General features: G+C 39.5%; 3 protein-coding genes across 7 annotated transcripts in view; all 3 read left to right on the forward strand.

The window, feature by feature from the left end:
- map2k5 (mitogen-activated protein kinase kinase 5) overlaps positions 1 to 3,074 on the forward strand; it is a 44,510-nt gene extending 41,436 nt beyond the window's left edge. For 2 of the 3 annotated variants that reach the window (XM_081705985.1, XM_035520916.2), the window contains one exon: positions 892 to 3,074. In XM_081705985.1, coding sequence (XP_081562111.1) covers positions 892 to 1,002 — 111 coding nt within the window. In that variant the 3' untranslated portion in view covers positions 1,003 to 3,074. The remainder of the gene's footprint in view (positions 1 to 891) is intronic. The other variant, XR_014119504.1, reaches the window with a different exon arrangement.
- A 5,190-nt stretch (positions 3,075 to 8,264) lies between these two features.
- skor1a (SKI family transcriptional corepressor 1a) lies at positions 8,265 to 14,963 on the forward strand. Of its 3 annotated transcripts, none has more exons than XM_027004783.3 (9): positions 8,265 to 8,496; positions 9,444 to 11,196; positions 11,766 to 11,853; positions 12,006 to 12,098; positions 12,237 to 12,305; positions 13,114 to 13,188; positions 13,327 to 13,401; positions 13,765 to 13,830; positions 14,069 to 14,963. In XM_027004783.3, the coding sequence occupies exons 2-9, from the start codon at positions 9,454 to 9,456 to the stop codon at positions 14,164 to 14,166; spliced, it is 2,307 nt and encodes a 768-aa protein (XP_026860584.3). In that variant the 5' UTR covers positions 8,265 to 8,496; positions 9,444 to 9,453; the 3' UTR covers positions 14,167 to 14,963. The 3 variants fall into 3 exon arrangements, with proteins under 3 accessions (XP_026860584.3, XP_035376867.2, XP_035376868.2); XM_035520974.2 differs by having other exon boundaries at positions 14,072 to 14,963; XM_035520975.2 differs by lacking the exon at positions 13,765 to 13,830 and having other exon boundaries at positions 14,072 to 14,963.
- Positions 14,964 to 16,961: 1,998 nt separating this feature from the next.
- pias1a (protein inhibitor of activated STAT, 1a) overlaps positions 16,962 to 23,231 on the forward strand; it is a 33,968-nt gene continuing 27,698 nt past the window's right edge. Inside the window, exon 1 of the mRNA XM_035521098.2 lies at positions 16,962 to 17,010. Coding sequence (XP_035376991.2) covers positions 16,987 to 17,010 — 24 coding nt within the window. The 5' untranslated portion in view covers positions 16,962 to 16,986. The remainder of the gene's footprint in view (positions 17,011 to 23,231) is intronic.

The following is a 23,231-nucleotide window of genomic DNA, read 5'->3' on the forward strand; positions in this document are numbered from 1 at the left end:
ACGATTGATGGTGCTGCTCTGTCCTCATACAGAGACAGAGAGAGAGAGGGAATGTGTGCGTGAATGTGCATGCACGCGTCCGTGTGTGTGTGTGTGTGTGTGTGTGTGTGTGTGTGTGTGTGAGGTGGGAAAAAAGGGAGAATCAATGTGTTGATCTTGAATGACGTGGTATAGGTGAGTCCAGTGGCGGTGTGTGATATAAAATGTACATTTTTTTTTTAAGTGAAGAAACAAAAGAATTAAGAAAAGTACTTCCTGGTAAAGGTGAATCTTTTCAGGAGAGACTTCTTAAAGAATTTTTGAGCAAGATTTAGATTTCTGCATAGATTTTATGAGGCATGCTGCTTCATACTCTGGAAATCAGTTCTGCTTTCATTTTAAGGAGCTCCTCGATCATTTCCCTTTCACTTGGTATCTACTTGTACAGTTTAGGGGTGCGCCTCTGCCAGAAACACTACACCAAACAAAGAAAGTAAGCAAAGGGCCCATTGATTTCAACAGCACCATCTGTAATTGCCACTTTGTCCCTAAAGATTAAAGTCCCTGTAGTAAGTCTGTACCCGTCCAGCCAGTGATGAGCCCTGCAGAAGCTTCTGACTAATAGCAATTTAGGCATTGAGCAATGTAGCATGTCTGCACCGGCACTGCCCATGGTGCTGGTGGGTGTCTTACTAGAGGTTAAATTCTGCCAGTCCCTCCAGAGGTCTCAGAATAGTTGCTGTTTGGCCATTGTCTATTTGTGGAATAGCAATGCTTTCGATTTTTGACGCCATCTCATTTTTCAATACTATCTCAAACAGTGTGCATCTCTCCAACAAAGTTGTAATGGACCTGAGTTGGTCCATATCTCTAACTTCTCTCCCTTGCTCTTCTTCACTTTCTGTTCTGCAGGACCATCCCTTTATTATGCAGTATGACGATGGCAACACAGAGGTCGTGTCCATGTGGGTCTGTCGCAGCTTGGAGGACCGCAAATCCCAGCAAGCTCAGGGGCTAATGTAAGGAGCCATGGAAACAATGAGGGCCCATGGGAAATAGAGCCCATTCTCCTTCCATCTTTAAGCCTCCACTGAGTCCATTGGGGTAAACGGCTGAGCTTACTTGAAGGCAACTACCCCACTCCATCCACAGAGCCCATAAGATGACCCGAGAGAGATTATGAGCATTTCAGTACAACCACTGGCTCCTGTAGCCTTAACTCTCTAACTCTAACTATAGCTTTGTTTTCTATATAACTGTGTTTGTTGAATTCTTATGTGGATTACAGTGTGAATGTCTGAGAAGAATGGTCTCCTTAGAGTCTTATCACTCCAAAACTCTTGTTGTTATTCATGCATTTGGAGCAAGCAACAAAGTCTCTTTAAACGGTTGTCCCTTTCCTCCGTTCATAGAACAGAATAGACTGGCACAAATACGGCACAGTCCTAGTTTGATGGCAGCACCCAGTGAGGCAGTGCTGTGAGTGGCATCATTGGCAGAGGGTGTTGTGGCGAACTTGGCTGCCCCCCCTACGTCTGCCTCTCCCCTTGCCTGTAGGTCAAGTGTAGTTCGTCAGGCTGAATTAACCCTGAACAGTATCTGCCAAGCACTGACCTAGGCACACTGAGCCCTGCTGTAGCTTCTTATGTAAAGGGTTAGCATGAAGCTCAGCCATGGCACATTTCACCCTGGGTAGTTAACGTTACTACAGTGATGATAAAGGATTTGCTACAGGTATCAAGATAGCATACCATAGCAGGGCAGTATCTTAGGACCTTTTCCCTCTAGAAAGAATCAGCATGTTAATATACTTCAGTGGTGACTAAATATGGTAATATATACATTAACTTGGACACTGGCTGAATGACCGGCCATTTTGCATAGTAGACATTACTGCCATAGTGCTAATCTGCAAGACCTTCAGGAGCTTCAGTACTACCAAATGGTGAGAAGGAAAAAAAAAAAAGATTTAAAAAAAAAAAAATAAAGAAAGAAATTATATATATATATATATATATATATATATATATATATATATATATATATATATATATATATATATATATATATATATATATATATATATATATATATCTCTCTCAGAGCCATCATTGATGCAAAACCACAGCATTTTTCATATTCATGCTAATATTTTAAATGGAGATTAGTGATAGATGCAGTTATTACAGCCACTTTTTTTACTCTGTCGAAGTATGCACATTAGAGACCAGTATGTGAATACCAAAACAAAATGACTCAAATATAAGTGCTGACCCCACTTATCTGTTAGGAGCGTGTGAGACACATGCATCCCCCCCCTCCCTCCCTACTCCAGCATGTAATCATTCCTCAGCAGGGGGTAAATCATTTCTGCACACTATTCTATTAACCACTGACAGCTGCAGACTAACATGGCTCATATGTTACAGATGCGTCAGCCCACCACATCTGCCTGTTAGATTAATACTGCATGGGCCACTTAAACATGTTTTGAAGCCATTATGTACTTATTTGTAGTTTTTTCATTTGTTTGGGGTTTTTTGTACAGTATTACTTTATAAAATATATTTTTTCCTTTTGTTTATTAGTTTTTGACATGTTTAGGTATTTAGAATTCATTGTACTATTTTACATGCGTGGAGAGTTGTTTTTTAAATCTATTATTTACACAATTCCAGTGAAGAACATGAGAGTCAATGTAGCAGAGTCTTGTGTGCTATGGTAAAATTATCTACTTTGGGGGGAAAAAAAAGATATTCCTAATTAAACTGCTGCCAAATTTTAATTGACCAGAAGTTCATGTATCATATGTGTTTTTACGAAGATTTTGTTTTCAAGGGAACATTTCATCCTTAACCTCCAGACCCAGCAACATGGTTTTCAGCTCCTGCTCCTTTTTCTTTTTTTAAATAAACATTTTTGTGATGTGCAGAATCAGGTTCTCCTGTAAGATCTTGTAGGCATGGCTCAACCAGGTCACTTAGCCTTCTGTTAATGCTGCCAACTGACCCTTGGTGCATAATGTACTTGCTATGGAGGCTCACCTTAGAGTTCTGCTAAGTAAATGAAAATCATTAAAAACTTGTGTCTGCTGATGGTGTCTTATAAACACTTCATTCCCTTAATATAAAAGAACAGGCTGTTTATTCAAGCCTATTAAAAGGCTCTTTTAATGGTTGCAGTAGAAAATGGTTATTCTGTGATGAAATCCAAAGGCATCCTGTACCTTTTTTAAAGTGTTTGTTTATGCATCTTAATCCATTTGTGTATGTGCAAACAACAAAGCCTGATCATTATTGTGAGAAGCGCCAAGCGCCCCCCGCCCCCCCATCGGTTGAAATGGTATCAGCATTGCTTTGCTCCAGGAAACGCTTGGGCTAAAACAAGACATTAGGGTTAATATAAAATACAGCAAAGTTTAAAGTCAGCTTGTTCTCTTCATGTTCAGAAACAGTCTGCTTAGTACAAAGAACAACTTTTACATCATTGCATGTCTTTTTATTCAAGAGTTGATGTGTTTGTGAGAGGTTTTTCAATGCAGGATGTTTTATGGAGATACTAAGCTTTCTCTGGACTTTCATGCTGTCTAGATCATACAGAAGTTTTTTTTCAGTATCACATTGATTGCAAAGGGGGTGTTGTATGTGTGCGTATTAATGCTTACTCTGATCTTTTTTTTCTATGTCAGATAAAATGCATTAGTCAAGAGTGACCCACTGCCATTCTATAGCCTAATTAATTTATTAATGTAGACCTGGTCTTCTATATCTTATACACTGGCAATTCACCGACTTAATTTATCTGCATATGTTACACTAGCAGGTTATGCAGTAAGTTCTACAGCTGAAGCGGGTAATGCTGCGAGAACGTGCTGTGTTTCCACATGAGCTTTCCGAAAACCCAGTTTATGTGTTCTTGATCTGAAAGTGACGGACTTTGCAGCTTTCCTGTACATACGTTATTTAAGCAAAAAGCTTTCGGTAAGTGTGTAGGTTGGCCGGTCTTATCGCAAACATTTACTTTGATATGCGACTACAAGTTGGGTATCTGGGAGGGTGTTCTGTTACACGGCTCATTATCACATGTTCTCTGGCCATGTGGAAAGGGGCGTCGAGGCCCTGTTTTCGCATTGCTGGTCTCCGGGGAGAACTTGTGACAAAGTGACAGGCGACAACCCGAATCGAAAGCCCTTCTCTGGACGTCAGCGTGCGTTGACCTGGGTTTCTGTAAAATTGTAATAAAAGTGTAAATTACTCCAAATGTGTACAATCTAATTAACAGATGGATCTGGGGTATTGTCTCGCACCAATGTTGCCCAAATTAATTGAGTTACTAATTTAATAAAAGGTAGAACAGTCGTTTCGCAGCTCCGTGGCGCGTGCGTTTGGTTGTTTTGTAACTTGCTAAAAGAGTAAAAAGGACCGACTTGAAGGCACACAGTGTAGTAATCATTGCACTAACTGGTCGTATTCCCCGATGCTGCCGGGGCATTGGTTTGGGTTCTATTGCCTCGTGACCTTTCTCGGAGCAGTCCAATTTGATTAGCGCGTGGGCCGGACGAACTGAGCCAGACCTGTTCACTGCCATTACTGAGATTCCTTTATCAATGTTCAGTAATTAAAATGTCACCACTTAATTTTCAGAGCACGGACAGCCTCGTACAGCAATCTTTTCCTAATAAAAACAGTAATCGAAACGCTATTTTCACTCGAAACAAAAAGGTTGCGCCAGGCGACTTTAGAGTGTCAAGTCGACAAAGATCAATATGAAAGAAGCTGATTGATCTAGCTCTAAAGTGGAATTTATTGGGGTCATGGTTTTAGACGCTGCTGATATAACCGTTACTGTAGAACATTGGTTTTCAACTGATACGTTTATTAAACGTCTCCCTCTGAATTACTCTGTCACTGATTTATGTGCCAATCTCTTCAATGACCTCCAGAACTAGACCTTGTTTTTTATGTAACCCGGTTTTAATGTTTTCCCTTAGTTCATCTCAAAAATGCGTAAGTGAATCTGGAATCACTTTCCTGGATTGTTTTAAGATATTTTCTGTCCTTTCGCAGATCATGCTTCTAGACATTTTTTATTAATTTACGGTATCCGTCTTCCGTGTGTAGATTACTTTAAATGAAGCTATGGTACAAATTCATGACCTGTGCAAGTGATGTTCACTGAACCCGCCGAAGCAGCAAGTGGCCGTAAGGAGACGCGAGTGAAATGGCGTGCAGGGTTGATATGAAGAGTGCGGATAGAGTTCCTGTCTCCTCTACCCTTCTCCCTCTGCGCTCTGGGGAGGGTACTCCTTCCTCCAACCGTCACAACACTCCGAAGAGAAGATCTCAAAGCACTGTTTAGACCACATCACGTCATGTTGTGCTTCTCCATCGCTCAGTTATTTTCAACACTCCCCACCGACTGCTAGAAACAAGCTTTCTGACATTAACTGTTTCTGTCCAATTAAAAACACTAAAAGATGGACTGGGTATATCTGAGAGAGCGCAGTGGTCCAGACAGGAGCTGGCCTGGTAAAGCTGGGCTGACTGAGCCGATGGGATTATTCTTTTGAATTCCTCAAAAATTTACCAAAACATGTTGTCATTCACTTTGAAATAGTATGAAGACCACACAAAATGAAATGTTTTCCGGGGGAAAATAATCTGCGCACTATGGATGCTGGGCTGATAAATCTTATTTCCATCGCAATTTCTTAATGTCACACATTTAGACCAGAAAGGTTAGTTATATTTAGAATAGTCACCGAGTTACCTAGCACGACAACCGTGGATTTGTCATTTTGGCTACACATAAACTCTAAAAACTATTCGGCGGTATCTTTTAAAATAAATTTTAATTATAATATCATAACATGACCTATGAATAGTCTAAATTAATTAAAGGACTTTTTCCTTGGTCGTTGCCATGCTATAGCTACAACCCTGTATTGTATCGCTAACTGGTTCATTCATGCACATGTAATGTAATATATTAATGAACTATTAATGGCATATGCTTCTGAAATACAATATTTATCATATTGATTAAAATGTTACGTAAAACAGCCATTGATTATTTAAAAGCATGTCATGGAGTGTTGTAAACAAAATGATTTAAAGTTAAATATTAACCTAGATGCTGTTATTTATGAAGAAAATAGAGTAGCACATCGACACCAAATATAGCGAAGGCTACATGTTAATAAATAAGAGTTTAGACTTAATCTATTGTATGGGAAAACTCGGTGACGAAAAACTCTGGCATATTTATGCAACTATATTGCTCTTTATTGTCTAGGCAAGAGAGTAAGAAAACAGGGTGTATCCACGGGGATTGAAAGGGCTGACTAAAATTTCTGCTGGACGGCCTGATTAAAGGCGCGCGGTGTGTCGAGTGGTCGCTTGCTCTAGCTGCGCCAGCCTTTAATGAGTGTGTTGTAGGACACGTGAGACCCTGTCTCTCCGCCATAAACGGTAACAATGCCGTAGTCAGTTTGAGCTCTAAATAATTAACAGGAAAGGAATAATTACAGTATAAAATTGTAATTATTGTTAGGATAGAGCGAAGCCTCTTGATTGTGAAAGAGGACACGGTCGGAGCAGGTCGGGTTAAAGTTTCCCTCTCCATCAATATTGCATTAAGCTTACCCGGTAGCCCCTCAGCGACAGGGCACGCGGCGGCGCTTGGCTTTTTCAACTCTCCCATGTATGGTCGTGACGCCATTCCTACTGAAATCTAAAAGTAATAAGTTACTGACAATACAATATATCAAATATAGCTAATAGTCACCTCCAAGAATTTTATAAACTTCCTAACTAAATCCAAACTTGGACTTATTGTATAAACTTTAAAATATAAATAAACAGGTTGTTATTTTGAATTTGTCAAACTGAGTATCTTAAATCAGTCATCACAAGCAAGCCACGTGTTCGTTACGCACATGCTGCGGTCAGCACTGCTTTAATGTAATATACAGTATGTTTAGCCTCATCAAAACACCATAGCCTTAGGGCGTTCTTGGACGCCGTTAACTCCATTTTGATTGCAACTATTTAAACCTGGACAGTATGATTAATTACAGTGCATTCAAAAGGTGTTTGTAGGAGTCCTCAGTGTAAGAGGGAATCCAGAAATTTGTAGCATTTTGTCCTGTATTAAATGCAACACCTAGTTTCACCCAGAACAGTCGCCATTCTTCGATGTAAAATATAATCTTAAACATCTATATGATACATTTTACCTAAATGAACGGTTAGATCAAATTCTTCGCTTGTGTTTAGTTTGACAAATCTTCTTTCATATTCAAGTAAACGTGAGTGACAGTGTAGCTTTTTTTTTTTTTTCCACGTGTTGTGCTGCAGCTCGTATCTCGTGTCGCCCTACTAAGTCACCCACCCTTTCTGAGAAGAGGAACAGTTTTCCACTTTCATGTTTTAAACTGCAGATGGCAACTTCGTCAGACTGGATATCTCTACGTCAAGGCTTAGTGGGGTTAACTGAAGGGCATTGATCAGGTTCTAAATAGTTAATATGGTCATATAGGGTTCCACCACTTACCTCTGTCTATTGCTCTAATATATCACTGTTTGTACATCCTATCCGCTCTCACTGGCTTGTGTGTTAAACAAATGTGCATCATTTACCTAGGGTCTAACATGTGACAGGAGACAGCCGCGTTGTCCATGGGACCACAATAGCAGTTTAGGCTACTCGCCCAGGGACGGGTTGCCTAGGGGCAAATTCTCAATGCAAATTCGTAATGAATGTCTGTTGTCTGATTACCACATGTCAGTATGCGACGCTCAAAAATTAACATGAGTTCTTAGAATAGAATTGGTCTCACTTAGAGGGGACTCAGGTGCACACGGATTAATTTAAAGTAAGAAATGCTCATTTGTAGGGATAAGCCTTGTTCTGTGATCTATGGGCTTTGTGCAATTATTTAGCAGTGTGCAATGATTTTATTATTATTATTATTATTGTTGTTGTTGTTGTTATATTTTATCTATCTATCTATCTATCTATCTATCTATCTATCTATCTATCTATCTATCTATCTATCTATCTATCTATCTATCTATCTATCTATCTATCTACATTGTCTGTCTGGAAGCTGCTGCATTGCTATCCTGTGTGATGATTGGCCACGACTCTTGGCCGTGAATAGTTAATAACACAAGCGGGCTTGTACTCTGTGGGTGTGCCTTCCATTATTTTTGGCGTTCCCTCTGTTCGAATACTACGCGTTCAGTCTGATAAGAAGTGGCACGAGCTCCCGGCCTGCCATGTGGCCACTGGTCTTTCGTTGCTTGCACACCGGACGAGCGCTAAACCGGATGGAGATTTCTGCCCTACTCTGAGATAGATTATCGACGGACACGCAAAAGGAGAGAGAACGCAACTCTTCAGCTTCTCGTTGAGCGTTTTTTACATCTGGGGAACGTTTCGCTGTATTACCTATTTGTACAAATTTGGCGCAACAAAACTTATTCAAAATTGCCTTCGTTTCGTATTGAAAAGGTAAGTTTTAAAAGTGTGATCTGAATAGGCATTGTTATACATGTAATTGCTTCGAATCATCAAATTTAATTCTGTTTATCAGAGTTCGCCCACATACTGAAACGAACGCAACGGTATTATAGAGCATTATGGAGTAAATAAAGCTAACAAAGCCAAACAATTGTGGTAACTGTTAGGTAACATCTGATTGTAACGGACCATATTTAACTAGGCTAAATACAAACATATCTTTTTGTAATCTCTTAATTATAAAAAGATGAGTTTTATTGACAGATCAAAGTGTTCTATAATTACAAACAAAGCAAGGCGGTGTTTCCCAAAAGCATTGTAAAATAAAGATCATCTTTAAATGATAGCGTGAGTATCACTCGAGCTCACTCTCTTTCTCGCTCTCTCATTTAACATTACGATGATCTTGAGAAACGGGGTCCAGATTAACAGTTCATTTTCTCGTTGGCCACAATCACTGGCGTAGTTTAAAGACCTTTGAATATTCGCTTCGTAAGAGGCGTTTAAGTAATCGCACCAGCCACTGAGCCAAAGTGAAAACATACTAAACAGTGGCTCAGGCAATTAGGTCACGGAGAGAAAGCTTTTTACGATACAGCGTGTTTATCCTTTGTTTTATTTATACGAAACAAACGGGTAGATAAATAAAAGAAAATGAATAACTTAATAACTAAAATTAATTACTTTCGAAAGACCTCTATTTGGATTTATGTATTTGTAATAACACAAAAAAAAATCATGATAAATCATTAAAACAATACGAGTAATTTGTAATTAAATTAAATTCGTAATTAAATACAACACCAACAACAACATAATTAATAATAATAATAATAATAATAAAACAAAACTGGACAAATATAGAGGTGTTTTTATTTTAAAAATTTCCAGGAAACTCATGTTTTCCTGATGCTAATTTTTATCTACATTTTCCACAGACTTCCAGGAATGGAGTCAATAACCAGCCAGCATCCAGCTGGACGAGATGCCAGCTCTTCTCCTCACTCCAAGCAGGACATGCAGCCTTTCTCTAGCAACGGCACAAGTTCATTGAAACCTAATCAAGTGAGTGAGACTTCGCTGTACGGAGTACCCATCGTGTCTCTGGTGATAGATGGTCAAGAGAGACTGTGCTTAGCGCAGATTTCCAACACTTTGCTAAAGAACTACAGCTACAACGAAATTCACAACCGCCGCGTCGCCCTTGGAATAACCTGTGTTCAGTGCACGCCTGTACAGCTGGAGATCCTGAGGCGAGCAGGGGCTATGCCCATCTCCTCGCGACGCTGTGGCATGATCACCAAGCGCGAGGCCGAGAGGCTCTGCAAGTCGTTTATTGGAGCGCACAGTCCTCCTAAGTTACCTGAGAATTTCGCATTTGACGTTTCACACGAATGCGCGTGGGGAAGCAGAGGAAACTTTATACCTGCCAGGTACAATAGCTCCAGGGCCAAGTGCATCAAGTGCACATATTGCAATATGTATTTTTCCCCAAACAAATTCATATTTCATTCCCATCGCACTCCTGAGTCAAAGTACACACAGCCGGACGCGGCTAATTTTAATTCCTGGAGGCGGCATCTGAAACTGACTGATAAAAACTCGTCCGATGACATAAATCATGCTTGGGAGGATGTTAAAGCCATGTTCAACGGGGGTAGCAGGAAACGAACCATGCCGATGAGTGGATCTGAGATGTCATCACCTCTGAAACCACAGGGCTCCGGCAACGTTACGCAGACCAGCTCCCCAGAGGTTCCGCACAAAACCCTACGCTGCGATGATGACCGCGGAAATCTCAGTTTAGCCAACAGTGTGCGCAGCTACCCGGTTATTCCAGTGCCCAGCAAAAGCTTTGGGGTGCTGCAAAAGATCCCGCCGCCCATCTTCCCACACCCGTATGGCTTCTCGGCCTTTGGGTTGTGTCAAAAGAAGGACGACGGCGCGAATGAGCCAAACAAGACCGGCGTGTCAGGCGTGCTTTGGCCCGGGGCAAAAGACAGCCTCTATCCGTCTTTCCCTATGTTCTGGCCCGCCGCGAGCAGTCTGCCTTTGCCATCCTATCAGCAAACACAACCAAAACCGCACGTGGAACACATGGGGGGCCGGCAAAGTGAGACAGAGGGATCCGAGAACGAGCGAGGAGGGAACACCGCTAGAGACGGCCTGTTTGACAGCGAGCGCTGCTCCAGCTCGCACTCACTCAGGAACGATGAGGACAAATCCGGGGATGAGGTGAGGTCAACCGAAGGTCATGCCACTACTCCGCGCAGGATCAGCTACATCTCTGCGTTCAGGCCGGTCATTAAAGACGCAGAGAGCATAGCCAAGCTTTACGGTAACAGAGATGCATATGCCGGGGTACGCTCTGGCTATTTGTCGCCAGACTTTGCGAGCGAGAGTTCCAGCTATAGGTCTATATCACCAGATGCGGACAGTGGAGAAGAACCGGAAGTGGACGTGGAGTCCAATAGAGTGGCAGACGATGACGAGTCTGTTCAGCTCTCCGTGGAGGATCGGGAGAGTCCCGTAAGGGATATCTCGTCTCGGGCTAATTACGAAGACTATCCAGAACCGGAGAGCAGACCCACCCCGCAGGCAGAAGATAGGCAGTTCAGTGAGACGGGATCTTCTGATGAAGACAAACTGAGCAGGCACACACCCAAAAGCAATACAACCCCGATTTATGATGTGAGTATGACAGAGGACGACACTGAAATAAGAGACGGAACCGGAGAACGTCATCAGAGCGAAAAATCATCGGCAACAATTATTTGATAGTTCGAACACATTAGTTCACATTATTAATTATTAAAGATTATTAAAATAATTAAATATTAAAATTAGTGTAATGTCTAATCTGTGATGCTTGTTTCTCTGATTTTCCTTTGTCCTATTAAAGTTGAGCACGTGTTTACTAGTCTTTTTAAAAGGCTGATATAAAATATTGACATAATTGTGCTAAATTGAATGTTAGACGGTCAGATCTCATTTTGGCCTGCGGGTATAAACGTATTTACTGAACGGGTCCCCTGTGACTGTACCGGTTCAACCCAAATTACTCTCTTTGTCATTTCCACTGATAGAATTTTAGTTTCAATCTGAGTAATTTGCCTTAATCTACTGCCCGATGTTCGCGCCTCAGTTGAGGATTTAAACGCTAATGACAACATACCCTCTTCTGTAAGACTAGCAGAATAAGAAGATTACACATAATTGAGGGTCGTATTTATTTGTAATTAGTCGGATAATTTTTGCAGGTGTACACGCATGAAAGGGACACGGCGGGTTCAATGAACACAGCGCTTGTTCCCGCGTCCAAATATCCTCGTAATCGTGAACCAAATGGTAAGATACGCAGGCCTATATTTTCTATATCTTGATTATTGACGATTTATATTTTTTCTGCTGCATTTAAAATATCAAGTTAAGATTTTTTTTTTGAAAGTCCGAATTTCTGTACTTTGAAATGGCCTGTATACAATTTATTTCCTCTTTAGATTCACACAAATTAAATACTGCCTTGGTAGAAGACGAATGTGAATCACAGAAATCTTACCAAGACCAAATTAACGTTTGCAAAGAATCTGCAAGTAAGTATCAGCCCTGCCTCAGCGGTTGTTTCCTGTCATTCGATCTATTTTTCACAGTAATATATTCAAAGGACAGTCTCTGATCTTTGAATTAATATTTTTGCATATTTTAATCTGGAATTATGCTTTCCTTTTCAGTCGACGGTGCACTGCGGACTGATAACAAATTTAAGTTAATCGAAAAAGACATAGAGAACATGGCAAAAGGTAATTCTTTGGCGCTTTATTAATTCGTTTATGTTTTCATTCATTCATTCATTCATTCATTCATTTGTTCCTTTATGCCCTTACGCATTTCCAAAATTATTTTCAGATAAGGTACAGGTTATCAATTTTAATGACATTGTTATTACATTTGTGCTTTATAACATGCGAGCACTACAAATATATAAAGGTTAAAGTTAATGACAAGATAGGTTACAGTTAATATTTACAAGTATTTTCAGATGTTTGTAAACGATTTTAAGGGTTCAAAAATTAGGACCTCGTTAAGACTTACGTTATCGTGAAGAGTGTACAACTGTGGCAAAATACCAACTACGCTACACAGTCATAACCTAATGGGTCCCGTTGTTGGACACAAACGTTTGTAAATGCTCCACTGTCATTGTCATGAGATAGCTGCTTTTTCTTTTGTTATTCTTTTATGTTTAAACAAAAGCGGGTGCGAATTACGTGCATTATACAGAAACGTCCTTGAACTGCTCGCGCAGACGGCCCCATACATTGCCAAGCTCGTTCCATATACAGCCCGGGGCAACGTTCCTAATTATTTTGCAATATCATGCTTGACAACACGGCAACCGCATGTTTTTTTTTTTCTTTAGTAGCTGATCATTTCCTATAAAATGTGCATGTGCAAGAAAATACGTTAAAAGGGTTAAGGTTAGTGTCTTGTTATGATATTAAACGAACGACTGTTATTCATTTCCGAATACAAATGACGTAATTGTGGAAGTGACACAGAGGGACCCAGCTAGGCTGCTGCTGATGGTTTATTTTTGCGTTGTGACAGACGAGCTCCAGAAACAGCTGGTGGAGCAGGTGGAGCTCAGAAAGAAAATGGAACGCGAATTTCAAAGTCTGAAAGGTAAATCAGATCAACTTGCTGGGTTAGCGTGTGAAAGCAAGATTCCTCGAGCGCGCGTTCCATCACAGATGTTCAAGTAATGGACTGACAGACGTACCAATTTTCCGTTAGTGACTCTGTGCATGTTGACTTTAATAGATAATTTTCAGGACCAGATGAAGAGGGAACTGTCGTACCGGGAGGAAATGGTACAGCAGCTGCAGATAGTGAGAGGTGAGTTATAGATATGTGAATGATTTGTTGTAATGAAATCGATATGCCATCTCGAAAATCAACGAAAGAAATCTTTGAAAGTGACACTTGCATATTTCCCATAGTCTATTAGGATAGTCTGATCTGAGACAAACGGTGGAAAACCTTCAAATGGCAAAAATTTCGATGCAGAACAGTTATTTTAGGAAGGATCACTAGTTTCCAAATTACAGTTGGTCTATTTTTACCAAATAAATGCCAAAACTTTATTCCAACTATTTATATAGCTTAGAATTGCATACCTAATTTGGGCCTATAATATTGATTTAAACATATTTTAATGTTTCCTCATTTATTTATTTATTTACTTATTTGTTATTTTAGACACCTTGTGCAACGAGTTGGATCAAGAAAGAAAAGCTCGTTATGCAATTCAGCAGAAGCTAAAAGGTAATTGATATTACACAACAGCAAATCTACAGAAAGCATACGGCTCATGCTACTGTAAGCTATCTTTTAAAAAATATGCAAGTGCTACTTTTCTATCACATTAATGCTCATGACCTTTAAAGGTTTTGTGATCTTTTTGAACTGGTAACATTCCATGGGAAGGTTGATGCACGTGCCAAGGACTGTATGCAGTGCATCGTCTATGCTGTACGTGTCCCTCAATGCTTTTTTCTCCTAGAAGCTCACGACGCTCTACACCACTTCTCCTGCAAGATGCTCACTCCTCGCCACTGCACGGGCACGTGCACGTTTAAGCCGCCTCTCCTGCCGCCGTAATCTGAAGCGTCGCGCCGGAGGGACCACGGCTATGTTCTTACACGCACAGGAAAAAAACAAAAGACCTCTCGGAGGAATGCTCTGGGCCCACTTTTCTTTGAGAGAGACCTTTCCGATCGGATGTCGGGAAGTTCCACGGACTGTAAACATGCAAGCCTCGCAGACTATCTATTGTCACTGTAAATTCTGCTTAACTGGACATGTTTTCTGTAAATTGGACATGGAAGAAGCCTGTAAAGATGACATAGGACTTCTTTGTACAGACGCCAGTGGTGCAGATGACATTTATTAAGAGTCAAATTGTTAAACTGTTATAAATATATGTATGATAGAATGCTAATATGAACATGTTCAGATTTTTTTTCTTCTAAGATGCCACCAATACATGAAGTGGCAATGTGCAATGAATTATAGAATGTGGAACTTCACAACTATAATTCTTAAATGGTCATTATTTGTGTTTTACATTATTTTTGCTCCAAATTGATTCATTGATGTGCTTTTCCATATTTATTGTCTATGTATAAGCACTTTAAATGAGAAATGAAACAGACCTACCTAAACAAATTCAATCTACCTTTAAGTTAAAAATATTCAAATGACTTATGTTTACCATGTTGGTGTGTACAGAATAAGAATTTGACCAAGCACTTAATCCACCATTTCCAAATTTATCGTTCAGACTTTGGGAAATGGTGTTACTCTACATATATGTGATTACTCTTATGTGTACTATGACTTTTGAAGTGTATTTTCAAGAAAGGAATTATCTCTGTCTTCATTATTAAATAAAAGTTACATTAGATCATTAATGTGTAACTTCATGCATACATGGATTTATTACATGTAGATAGTCTTCATGTTACATGCTGTTGCATATATAAGTCAGTCAACATATAGCCTATGTAATATTCCCCCCAAAACAAGCACAACCACACAGTACCATTCAACCGATTGTTCATTTTTAATAATAATCATCAGGGTATTGAGAGCTTTTTTTTTTTTTTTTTTTTTTTTTTACTGTTAATGCTAATAGAAAAATTATATTACTAACAAATCAATAAACAAATGTACTATATATATATATATATATATATATATATATATATATATATATATATATATATATATATATGGCACTATACAATTTCACTCAGATTTGCAGATTGACGAAGACTTGGTGCATGAATTATTTCGAGGCAACAATTTAAGGTAGTGCGCACAAAATCTGTTACTCTAACCCATAAACAATAATAACTGAAAGATTGATGAATCTGTGCAAAGCAACATAAAATCTGCATTACCAAAAGTATCCATAGAGCTTCACTTGGCCTTTAATGTAGATGGTGAATTTTACTCTAAATCCAATGCTGCCATCTAGCGTTCATGTAGAAAACTCCACACTACAAACTCTATTTTTGCTACACGTTTCAATTCGAGTATGTTTGATGTAAAGTGAGAGTTATTATAACTCACAAACATGTCTGGATCGTGTTGTGCAATAGTCGTTAATGCTTAGAGAGACATCGGAGAGTTTTAATTAAGGAAATATTTGTCATTAATGTAATCAACAAAGTCCTAGTTTTGCGGTGGAGCTACGAGGCTAAAATCATCGCACACTCGTCGCAAAACCCGTCAAGTTATTAGGTAATCTAAAGTAGAACTGTTTGTGGTTTATGACACTATGATATAACATAGCCTGATAGAAATGGACAAAATGTGTGCTGTATAGCTGCAAATAACTCAGATGAGCCATCCATTCTTATGGACGAAACTCAAGTATGTGATGTTATTGACATGCAGTTCGCGCCGTTGTTATTGGTAGGTAGGCCTATATGTTTGCCTTCTTAGCTACGTTAAGCTCGCAGGTCTATTACAAAACTAAAGAAGCTCATTTTATGTTAACCGATGAACTGCTATATCTGGATATGAGGAAAGCTGTAAACTGGCTTTCCCACCGGCAAACTAATATTTTAGGGCGAATACAAGAGAAGTGAATCTCCACTCACTCTTCTCTGGGAACGGTTCTTGTTAAATTCTTAATACCCATATTTGCCAGGAAGAGGAGTTCACTCTCTCACAGGTACCTGGGTTTCCACTGTATAGGTTTATGTATAGTGTTAGTTATCCAAAATCATGTAGACTAATTGCGTAGTGATTAATTATTTCCAACCAAGTGTCTGGATAGCCTGACTAAAGTTATTGCTAAAAAGATACTATTATTTTTCATTAGTTAGGCTACATATGATCAGGTTTACACCTTCTGGGGTTACTCGGTAGGCTAATGCAATGTAACCACTTTCAGAAAGTAATTTCAGTAAACACATTTCTGTGCTATCGTAATGCTAACTTGGAGTAATATTCCATTTAAAGCCTAATTCATGTTGCATATTATGGGTATTTGTTAGCAAGTAGACTGTTGTTCCCAGAACTGAGTTGATACTTATACATAGCCCATTTTCATTAATTCATAATACCACATTCATCATAATAATTGTTATGATGATAAAGATTGATTTAACGTTTCTCCAATTCATATCTGGAGCAATAGTATCTAATAGGCTTCTCTAGGGTAGCTTTAGCATACGCTTCTGTAGTCCACATGTCATTACAATACTATTGGAGGATATAGTCTATTCTTAATAACTTATTGTTGATTTCAGGGGATAATATAATTTACTCCTCCGTAAATATAGAAGTAAGGTGTGGTTATTTGATTAGCTTGGCACTTCAATTTGCAAATATGTGCAATTACGCCACAGTGCTGCGCGTCCAGCTCACGTGACCAGGCTACATCACGCTCGCGCTAGGAATTACAAGATGGCGGAGAGTGCGGAACTAAAGGTAAAATGCTGCGCTCAATTTCCACTTAGATTGTCAATTGAGAACCCGCATTGTGCCCATACAAGTAGACGCGATGCTTACTTACTCACTTAGACCTTACGTTGAGCTCTGCGCGCTTTCCTGATGAGGCAAAAGTTGCATTCAAACTGCATTCGCTTCTTCAGTTCTTGGAGCTGGAACAGCTAGTCGCTCGGTAGCTCTAACATGTTATTGTTGATGTTGAGAGAGCTGTCCACAGCTGATTTTCTCAGGGGAATAGCCAAGTTTTGGTCTCTTTCACAGAAGTTTTGTTATATAGGTATGATGCTAAGTATGTAGAATGCCAGACAAAAGACATTCATGTGCTGGCAAATAATTCTAAGGCTTTTGAGTGTTTTTATAAGTGGGATGTGATGGCCAGCATCAGCTAGCTGGCTGGCTAACGTTACTACTTCTTGCTAGAAGGCTCCATCGCTGTGGGGCGCGAGCGCCGTTGACGTTCCATCAATTGAGCGATCTTAGGAGTAGCAGCGCGAGATGCACGGATGGCGTGAAAATAACGCGCGCGCTTTTATTTGCACCTTCTATTTTCAGCATTCAGTGCTGTGTCACAGTTATGCGAAGGGAATCGGTTTATGCCTTTTGCGTCCATGCACTAAACGACCAGGGAAAGGTACAGTCAAGTGTGTGGCGATAATACCAGCTGGTTACTGTATAAAGCGAGCTGCTGCTTCAATAAGATATCGCTGCGTGGATAAGCAAAAAAGCATTTCCTAAATTTGCTATCGTGTAGACCTTTTAGTCGCTTTTATGGACACAGTTAATACTGTGTAATTATTATATCACAACAGTCACAGATTCGTATATTACATTGGTGCGTCTAGGTTATGACTGACGGTTACTAGGCCAAGTTGTTTTGAAGCTGTAAGATCTGTTTTAAAACGGTAAATGTCACTTCGCTAGTTAAATAGACTGATAAGAACTATCTAGCTAATGCAAGAGGCACGCCTCTTTCTCATTACGCTCTCGCTCTCACAACTTGGTTTAGCACGAAGCAGGTGACCAAGGAAGCCCCCTGTCATTATAAGAAAATGGAAAATGAAACTTTGAACACTGTAACAATACAGATCAGGAGAGGAAGGTTTCCTACACGGTTTCAAATGTTCTGCATAAACAGGTGGTGTGGGTGTGTACGTTTGGTGCGCATGCGAGTACATGTGTGCTCGCATGGTTGTTTGGTTCTGACGTTCTTCTCGCCACTTATTTGCAGTAGCTTTTGTTCAAAGTAGTCCACAGGCTCTGATTTGTAATAGTCAGTGTCCTTCATGTTGACCAACTGTTTGTCCTTGATTCTCATTTAGGCTTGTGCCTATAACAGGTAGAGCCATATGGGGAGTGGAGAGAGGACAATCTAGTCCATACTTTTATCAAGTGCTATATATAGTTTCTAAATCTATTTCTAGATCAGTTTTGGCCTGAAACACTGGTGACCTTGCATGACCATTGGATGCAGAATAAAAAACATACTCACTCCATTTAGGGTTCTTTAACCAAAAAAAAATTGTTGACATTTTGTTACTCCGTGGACAATAACAACAAAGTGTAGAGAGCCTTTAGAGTGAGGTAACGACACAACCTACTATTTTCGGGAACAAATGCACAGTGTCATAGTTGCAAGCTCTGCTCTTGTGTAGAATCCCTGGTGCATTGGTGTTGTTCATCTAAATAAATCATTGAAATGTTTGATCTGTGCAGAACCAAATAAAAAATAAGCCTGAGTCAGGTGAGCATAGACAGCGACTACATTTTTATCGATAAGCTAAAGTTATATGTTATTCATGTATTATTTAATTCTTCTTAGATTTTATGAAATCATTGTTTTCTCTTACGTAAATAAGCTTTCTGATGGGCCATCATTGTTTATTTCCACAGCCCATCTAACATCAGTGTTGATTTGTGGTGTTGCTCTCCATGTAAGGTTACAAAGTCCAGCTATATTACACAGTTGCTTAGCGATTTGGATCATGTTTGTAGCCAAGCAGCAATGTCCAGAAAAGTATTTACAGATATCATGGTACCTCATATGTGGGAAATATCGTAATGTTGAATTTTTTTCGGTCATGCCTAGCACTACTCAAGTATATGCGCAATCAAATCATATTTCATGACTCTTGATTTTTCCGAAATTGAAAAACATTTTCCTTTTTATAAATGTGTCTTCATCCAAGCATCCCTTTGTGTTGTAGGGATATTTCATAACACAGCGTTTTAGTGACTTTGTTAAAAATGTCTTTGGAAATGGAAGTAATGAAAAGGAATCCTCTTATTCACTGACAGCTTTGTGAACTCTGAAAGGTACAGGCTAAGGCTAAGGTGTAGTGTTCAGTCTCATTAATATTTTTGCTGGTCTGTGGAACCCTGAATATTCAAAACTGCATTTTTTAAATGACTGTGTATCTGTCCAGATAGCACAGCCTCCTAGACATTGAGTCTGCACTTCAGACAGGACCTGTCACATGCTGAGCTTACAGTCTAAGCTGCTTTGGTACTGCAAAACTGTATGCCCATTCATATTGTATCCAGATCAGTTTTAAAGGGTGATGGTGACCAGTGTAGCACTACCTGCCCACTCGTACTGAACTGAGATCAGTGCAACAATGGTGGAATTGGTGGTGTGGGTCCGTCTTCCCACTCATATCTGATATGGGTGTTCAGGAGCGGCAGCTGCAGGAACAACCTTGCAGCTGCCGTTGGTTAAAGTGGCGTACTGACTCATCTGATATTGATTGGTAAGATGAATGATTGGATATGTAATTGTGTAACCATAAAATTGATTTCTGTTGTTCTTTTTTTCTTGAGATCTTGTTGTCTAATTTCTGAGACACTCTATCCAGATTCTTGCCTGTAGGGGAAGAATATCTCTTCTTTTTTCTCCAGTTTCCGTGTAAAGTGGAGATACAGTAAAACAAAAGACATGCTCCTTCATCTTAATCAAATCTGTTCAATCACTGTCCTTCGGATGAAATCCTCTTTCTTTATTTAACTCTGTCTTTTTCAGCCTTTTCTCTGAGCCCTACTCTTACTCTCACTTTCATTGCCCTTCTCACCCCAGTTCTTGCTTTGATTTCTTTTACCACATCTCTGTCTTCTACTCTCTCTCCCTCTCTTTGTCTTTCATATTCTCACTCTCTCTCTTTCTGTCTCTCCCACTCTCTTTCTCTCCGTATTTCTCTTCTTTCTCTCTTTTTATGACTTCGTGAACTGCCTTCAGCACTAGAAATATGCTGAGTGGAGGGTGTGTATGTGTGTGTGTGTCAGTCCACATGGGTGTGTATCCACACCAGGTGTCCCCCTACCTGACAGTAACTCTGCTACCCATTTCCTCAGTTTAACCCTCAGTGATTTCCCTAAAGGCCACTGCAGTGCTTCATAGAGAAGTGAGAGATTCCTGATGATCAGCAGGGCTGTTTCAGATATTCCAGTGTTCCTTCATTTATTCAACCCTTTATCACGCGCTGAAATTATTCGGTTGTGAAGTTATTTTTTTCTGAGGTTCCTATTTTTTCCCCTTGACAATCAAATTGGTCCTAATCAGCACACTTGGAATTACAGAAGAAAAGGAAAGAGAATTGTCTCCGATAATAGCTGGTTATGACTGTTCCAGAAACGTATAGTCCTGCTGTGAATCTCTTATCTCATTTTCCTCTCATTCTCTCTCAGTCTTTTTCTCATTTTTGTCACTTGTCCACACATTTAAGTCCAATGTTTGGTTCAGCAGACAAATAATAATGTCTGGGACGGTTCACACTGTTGAAAGCAAACTAGTTGGTAATGCCATGTAGCTAATCTAAGGTCATGACCTTGAAGTTTGAGCCTTGTCCAGTAGCTTCAGGTGTCTGTATACCTGGCTCATGGTGGGAGGTTCCTCATTCTAATCCCTATCCCTGTGTGCTGTTTTATTTTTGTTCATATGTTAGTATAGCTGGAAGTGGCAACGCAAACACAGCCGTAGCAGTCACTGGTTGTGTCATTTTGATGTTCTGAACGCTTAAAAACAGTACGAGCAAGAATTCATGCTCGAGAACGAATGATGTCTGTACTTTTGTCAATTTTTACAGATAGCAGTGTGTTAGTGTCAGAAACCACATCACTTGCCTAAGCACGTAAGCACATATTTGACATTACTTAACTGTTTAATGTGGAGGGAAGCATGTGTGTAATGAATTAAACATGCAGTTTGCACTATGTAAATGTTGTTTCTTGGTAGCTACATTGTGCTATGTTAGCCTTGTAGCTTGAACACATAACGAAAGGAGCAACATTTGGACAACATACATGTTTTAGTTAACATACGTTAAAAAAGGGTAACTTTTTTGTTTTTCGCTAGACTTTTAAAAAGTTTTACTTTTCTTTAGCAATAAAAAGGCAAAATAAAAGCTAAGTAAAATGCCCCTCATAAAAATACAGGTGTACTCACTTAATATTTATTGAAATATTTTAGTTATCCCAAAATAAAAACAAACGAACCAAAAAAGCTGGTATAGATGTGATCGTGTAAATGATCTTGTCCTAAAGAGTTGAACCCTTTCTGAGGGTACTGTCACTGAATGGGCAGGGTGTTTTGCATTTGCTCATCTGGTCTGTTTTGCAAATACCTTCTTTGCAGAATGTCCCAGTGGCTTGAAAAGCTCTGTGAGCTGTGTTTCTGTGCCTGAGAGCCCAGGCCATGCTGGAGGTCCTCTTTCTGTTACTGAAAACCAGACTGAAACTGCTCTCTTCTCTCTGTTTTGCTTTGTGAGCTGGTGTTTGGGAACTGAATCTAAAACCACTTTACCTCTCAGAATTTTCTTACAGGTTCCAGAATGACAAGAATCTTACTCTTCATATTTTGTCCAGTATGGATGAATTGAAGTCCCACTTTCGAATAAGTGATATTGAGTTGTTGATGTGGTTCACAATCAGTTAGTGTTAGTTTTGCTCTCTCTCTTTCACTAAATATTGGTATGTATATTCCTATAATGTGATCATGCGATAGAGTTAAAAAAAAAAAAAAAAAAATCTTTTACAAAGAATTGCAAAAATGGACAGTTCTTTTGCCACCCGATTTAACTTTATTGGCTGTCTGCACTACTGCTAATACTACTCAGTTGCATCAGAAGAGTATTTAATAATAAAATGAAATATTAATAAATTCTGATTAATAACGGACTCTGTGATAATCACTTAAACCAACCTCATATAACCTCATTCCATCTGTCGCCCACACTGTTCTATCTGTAGTGGTCTGCAGGACACCTGCGAAAGAGCCAGACTTGATCTGATCAGGAGATTTAGCTTTAGATAAAGAACCATAAGAGATACTCACGTCTCATGTAGTAATTTTCACGTGTAGCTGTAGATATCGCTGTCTGAGATATCTATACACAGAGATGCACACACATATTTTACTTTTGCTTGTGTGTGTGGTTTTGTGAAAAATCAGACTTGCACCATTCTATCCTTAATCCAGAAGTAGTTGATCATGCTTGGTGTCCACATTTAGCTTTTTTTAGTTTTGCTCACTGGTATGATAGAAAACGTCTTTACTGTCCCATCCCAGCATGGCTCACGTGTATGGAGTCTACCAGTTAGCACTGTATGGACTGCATGCTGAAATTATTACCCCAAACGCTTACTCCAAAAGTCAATGTTTGTAATACTGCTGAAATAAAAATAATAATTTGTTATAAACAATTTCATAAAATCTAAATCACAAATAGTGCTTTGTGCTGAAGATGGCTGCTGCTACTCTTTTTAGCTGTGCACCAGTGTTCTGTTTGAATTCCATAAATAAAAATATCTATTAGTGTTGTCAGAAACCACTATGTAGTCTGTTGAAGAGATTAATGTTTTTTTTCCTGGCCTGTGCCTTTGATAAGTTAAATTACAGTGGGCTATGATGACAGAATAAACCTGCCATTAACCACTGTGCCTTCAGCACTGAACAAACATATGTGCATGAGTGGAAGAAAATGAGTCTTTAATATCTGAGCTGTATTAAATGGTTTCTCAGACAGGGTTTAAATTGGTGGAGTGTGTTGTCTTGAAACAACATGACAGCTTCCACAGTAGGGAGGATGTGGAGAAACACTGGTGTTCTGTGGGATGGTCATGCTGTAATGGGCTGTGTTGATGGTGCTTATATTCCATCCTATGATCTTAACACTATAAATCCAACAACCTCAAATCAATAAGTTAAAAAA

The sequence above is a fragment of the Electrophorus electricus genome, chromosome 23 (assembly GCF_041902795.1).
Source record: "Electrophorus electricus isolate QZ-2024a chromosome 23, ASM4190279v1, whole genome shotgun sequence".
Taxonomy (NCBI): Eukaryota; Metazoa; Chordata; class Actinopteri; order Gymnotiformes; family Gymnotidae; genus Electrophorus; species Electrophorus electricus.

What these genes read in the sequence shown, in the direction of transcription:
- skor1a (XM_027004783.3), top strand. Translation starts at nt 9,454, where the DNA reads ATGGAGTCAATAACCAGCCAGCATCCAGCTGGACGAGATGCCAGCTCT. An exon ending in ATACAACCCCGATTTATGAT is followed by an intron (nt 11,197 to 11,765) that starts GTGAGTATGACA and finishes TAATTTTTGCAG; the next exon opens with GTGTACACGCATGAAAGGGA. An exon ending in GCAGCTGCAGATAGTGAGAG is followed by an intron (nt 13,402 to 13,764) that starts GTGAGTTATAGA and finishes TTGTTATTTTAG; the next exon opens with ACACCTTGTGCAACGAGTTG.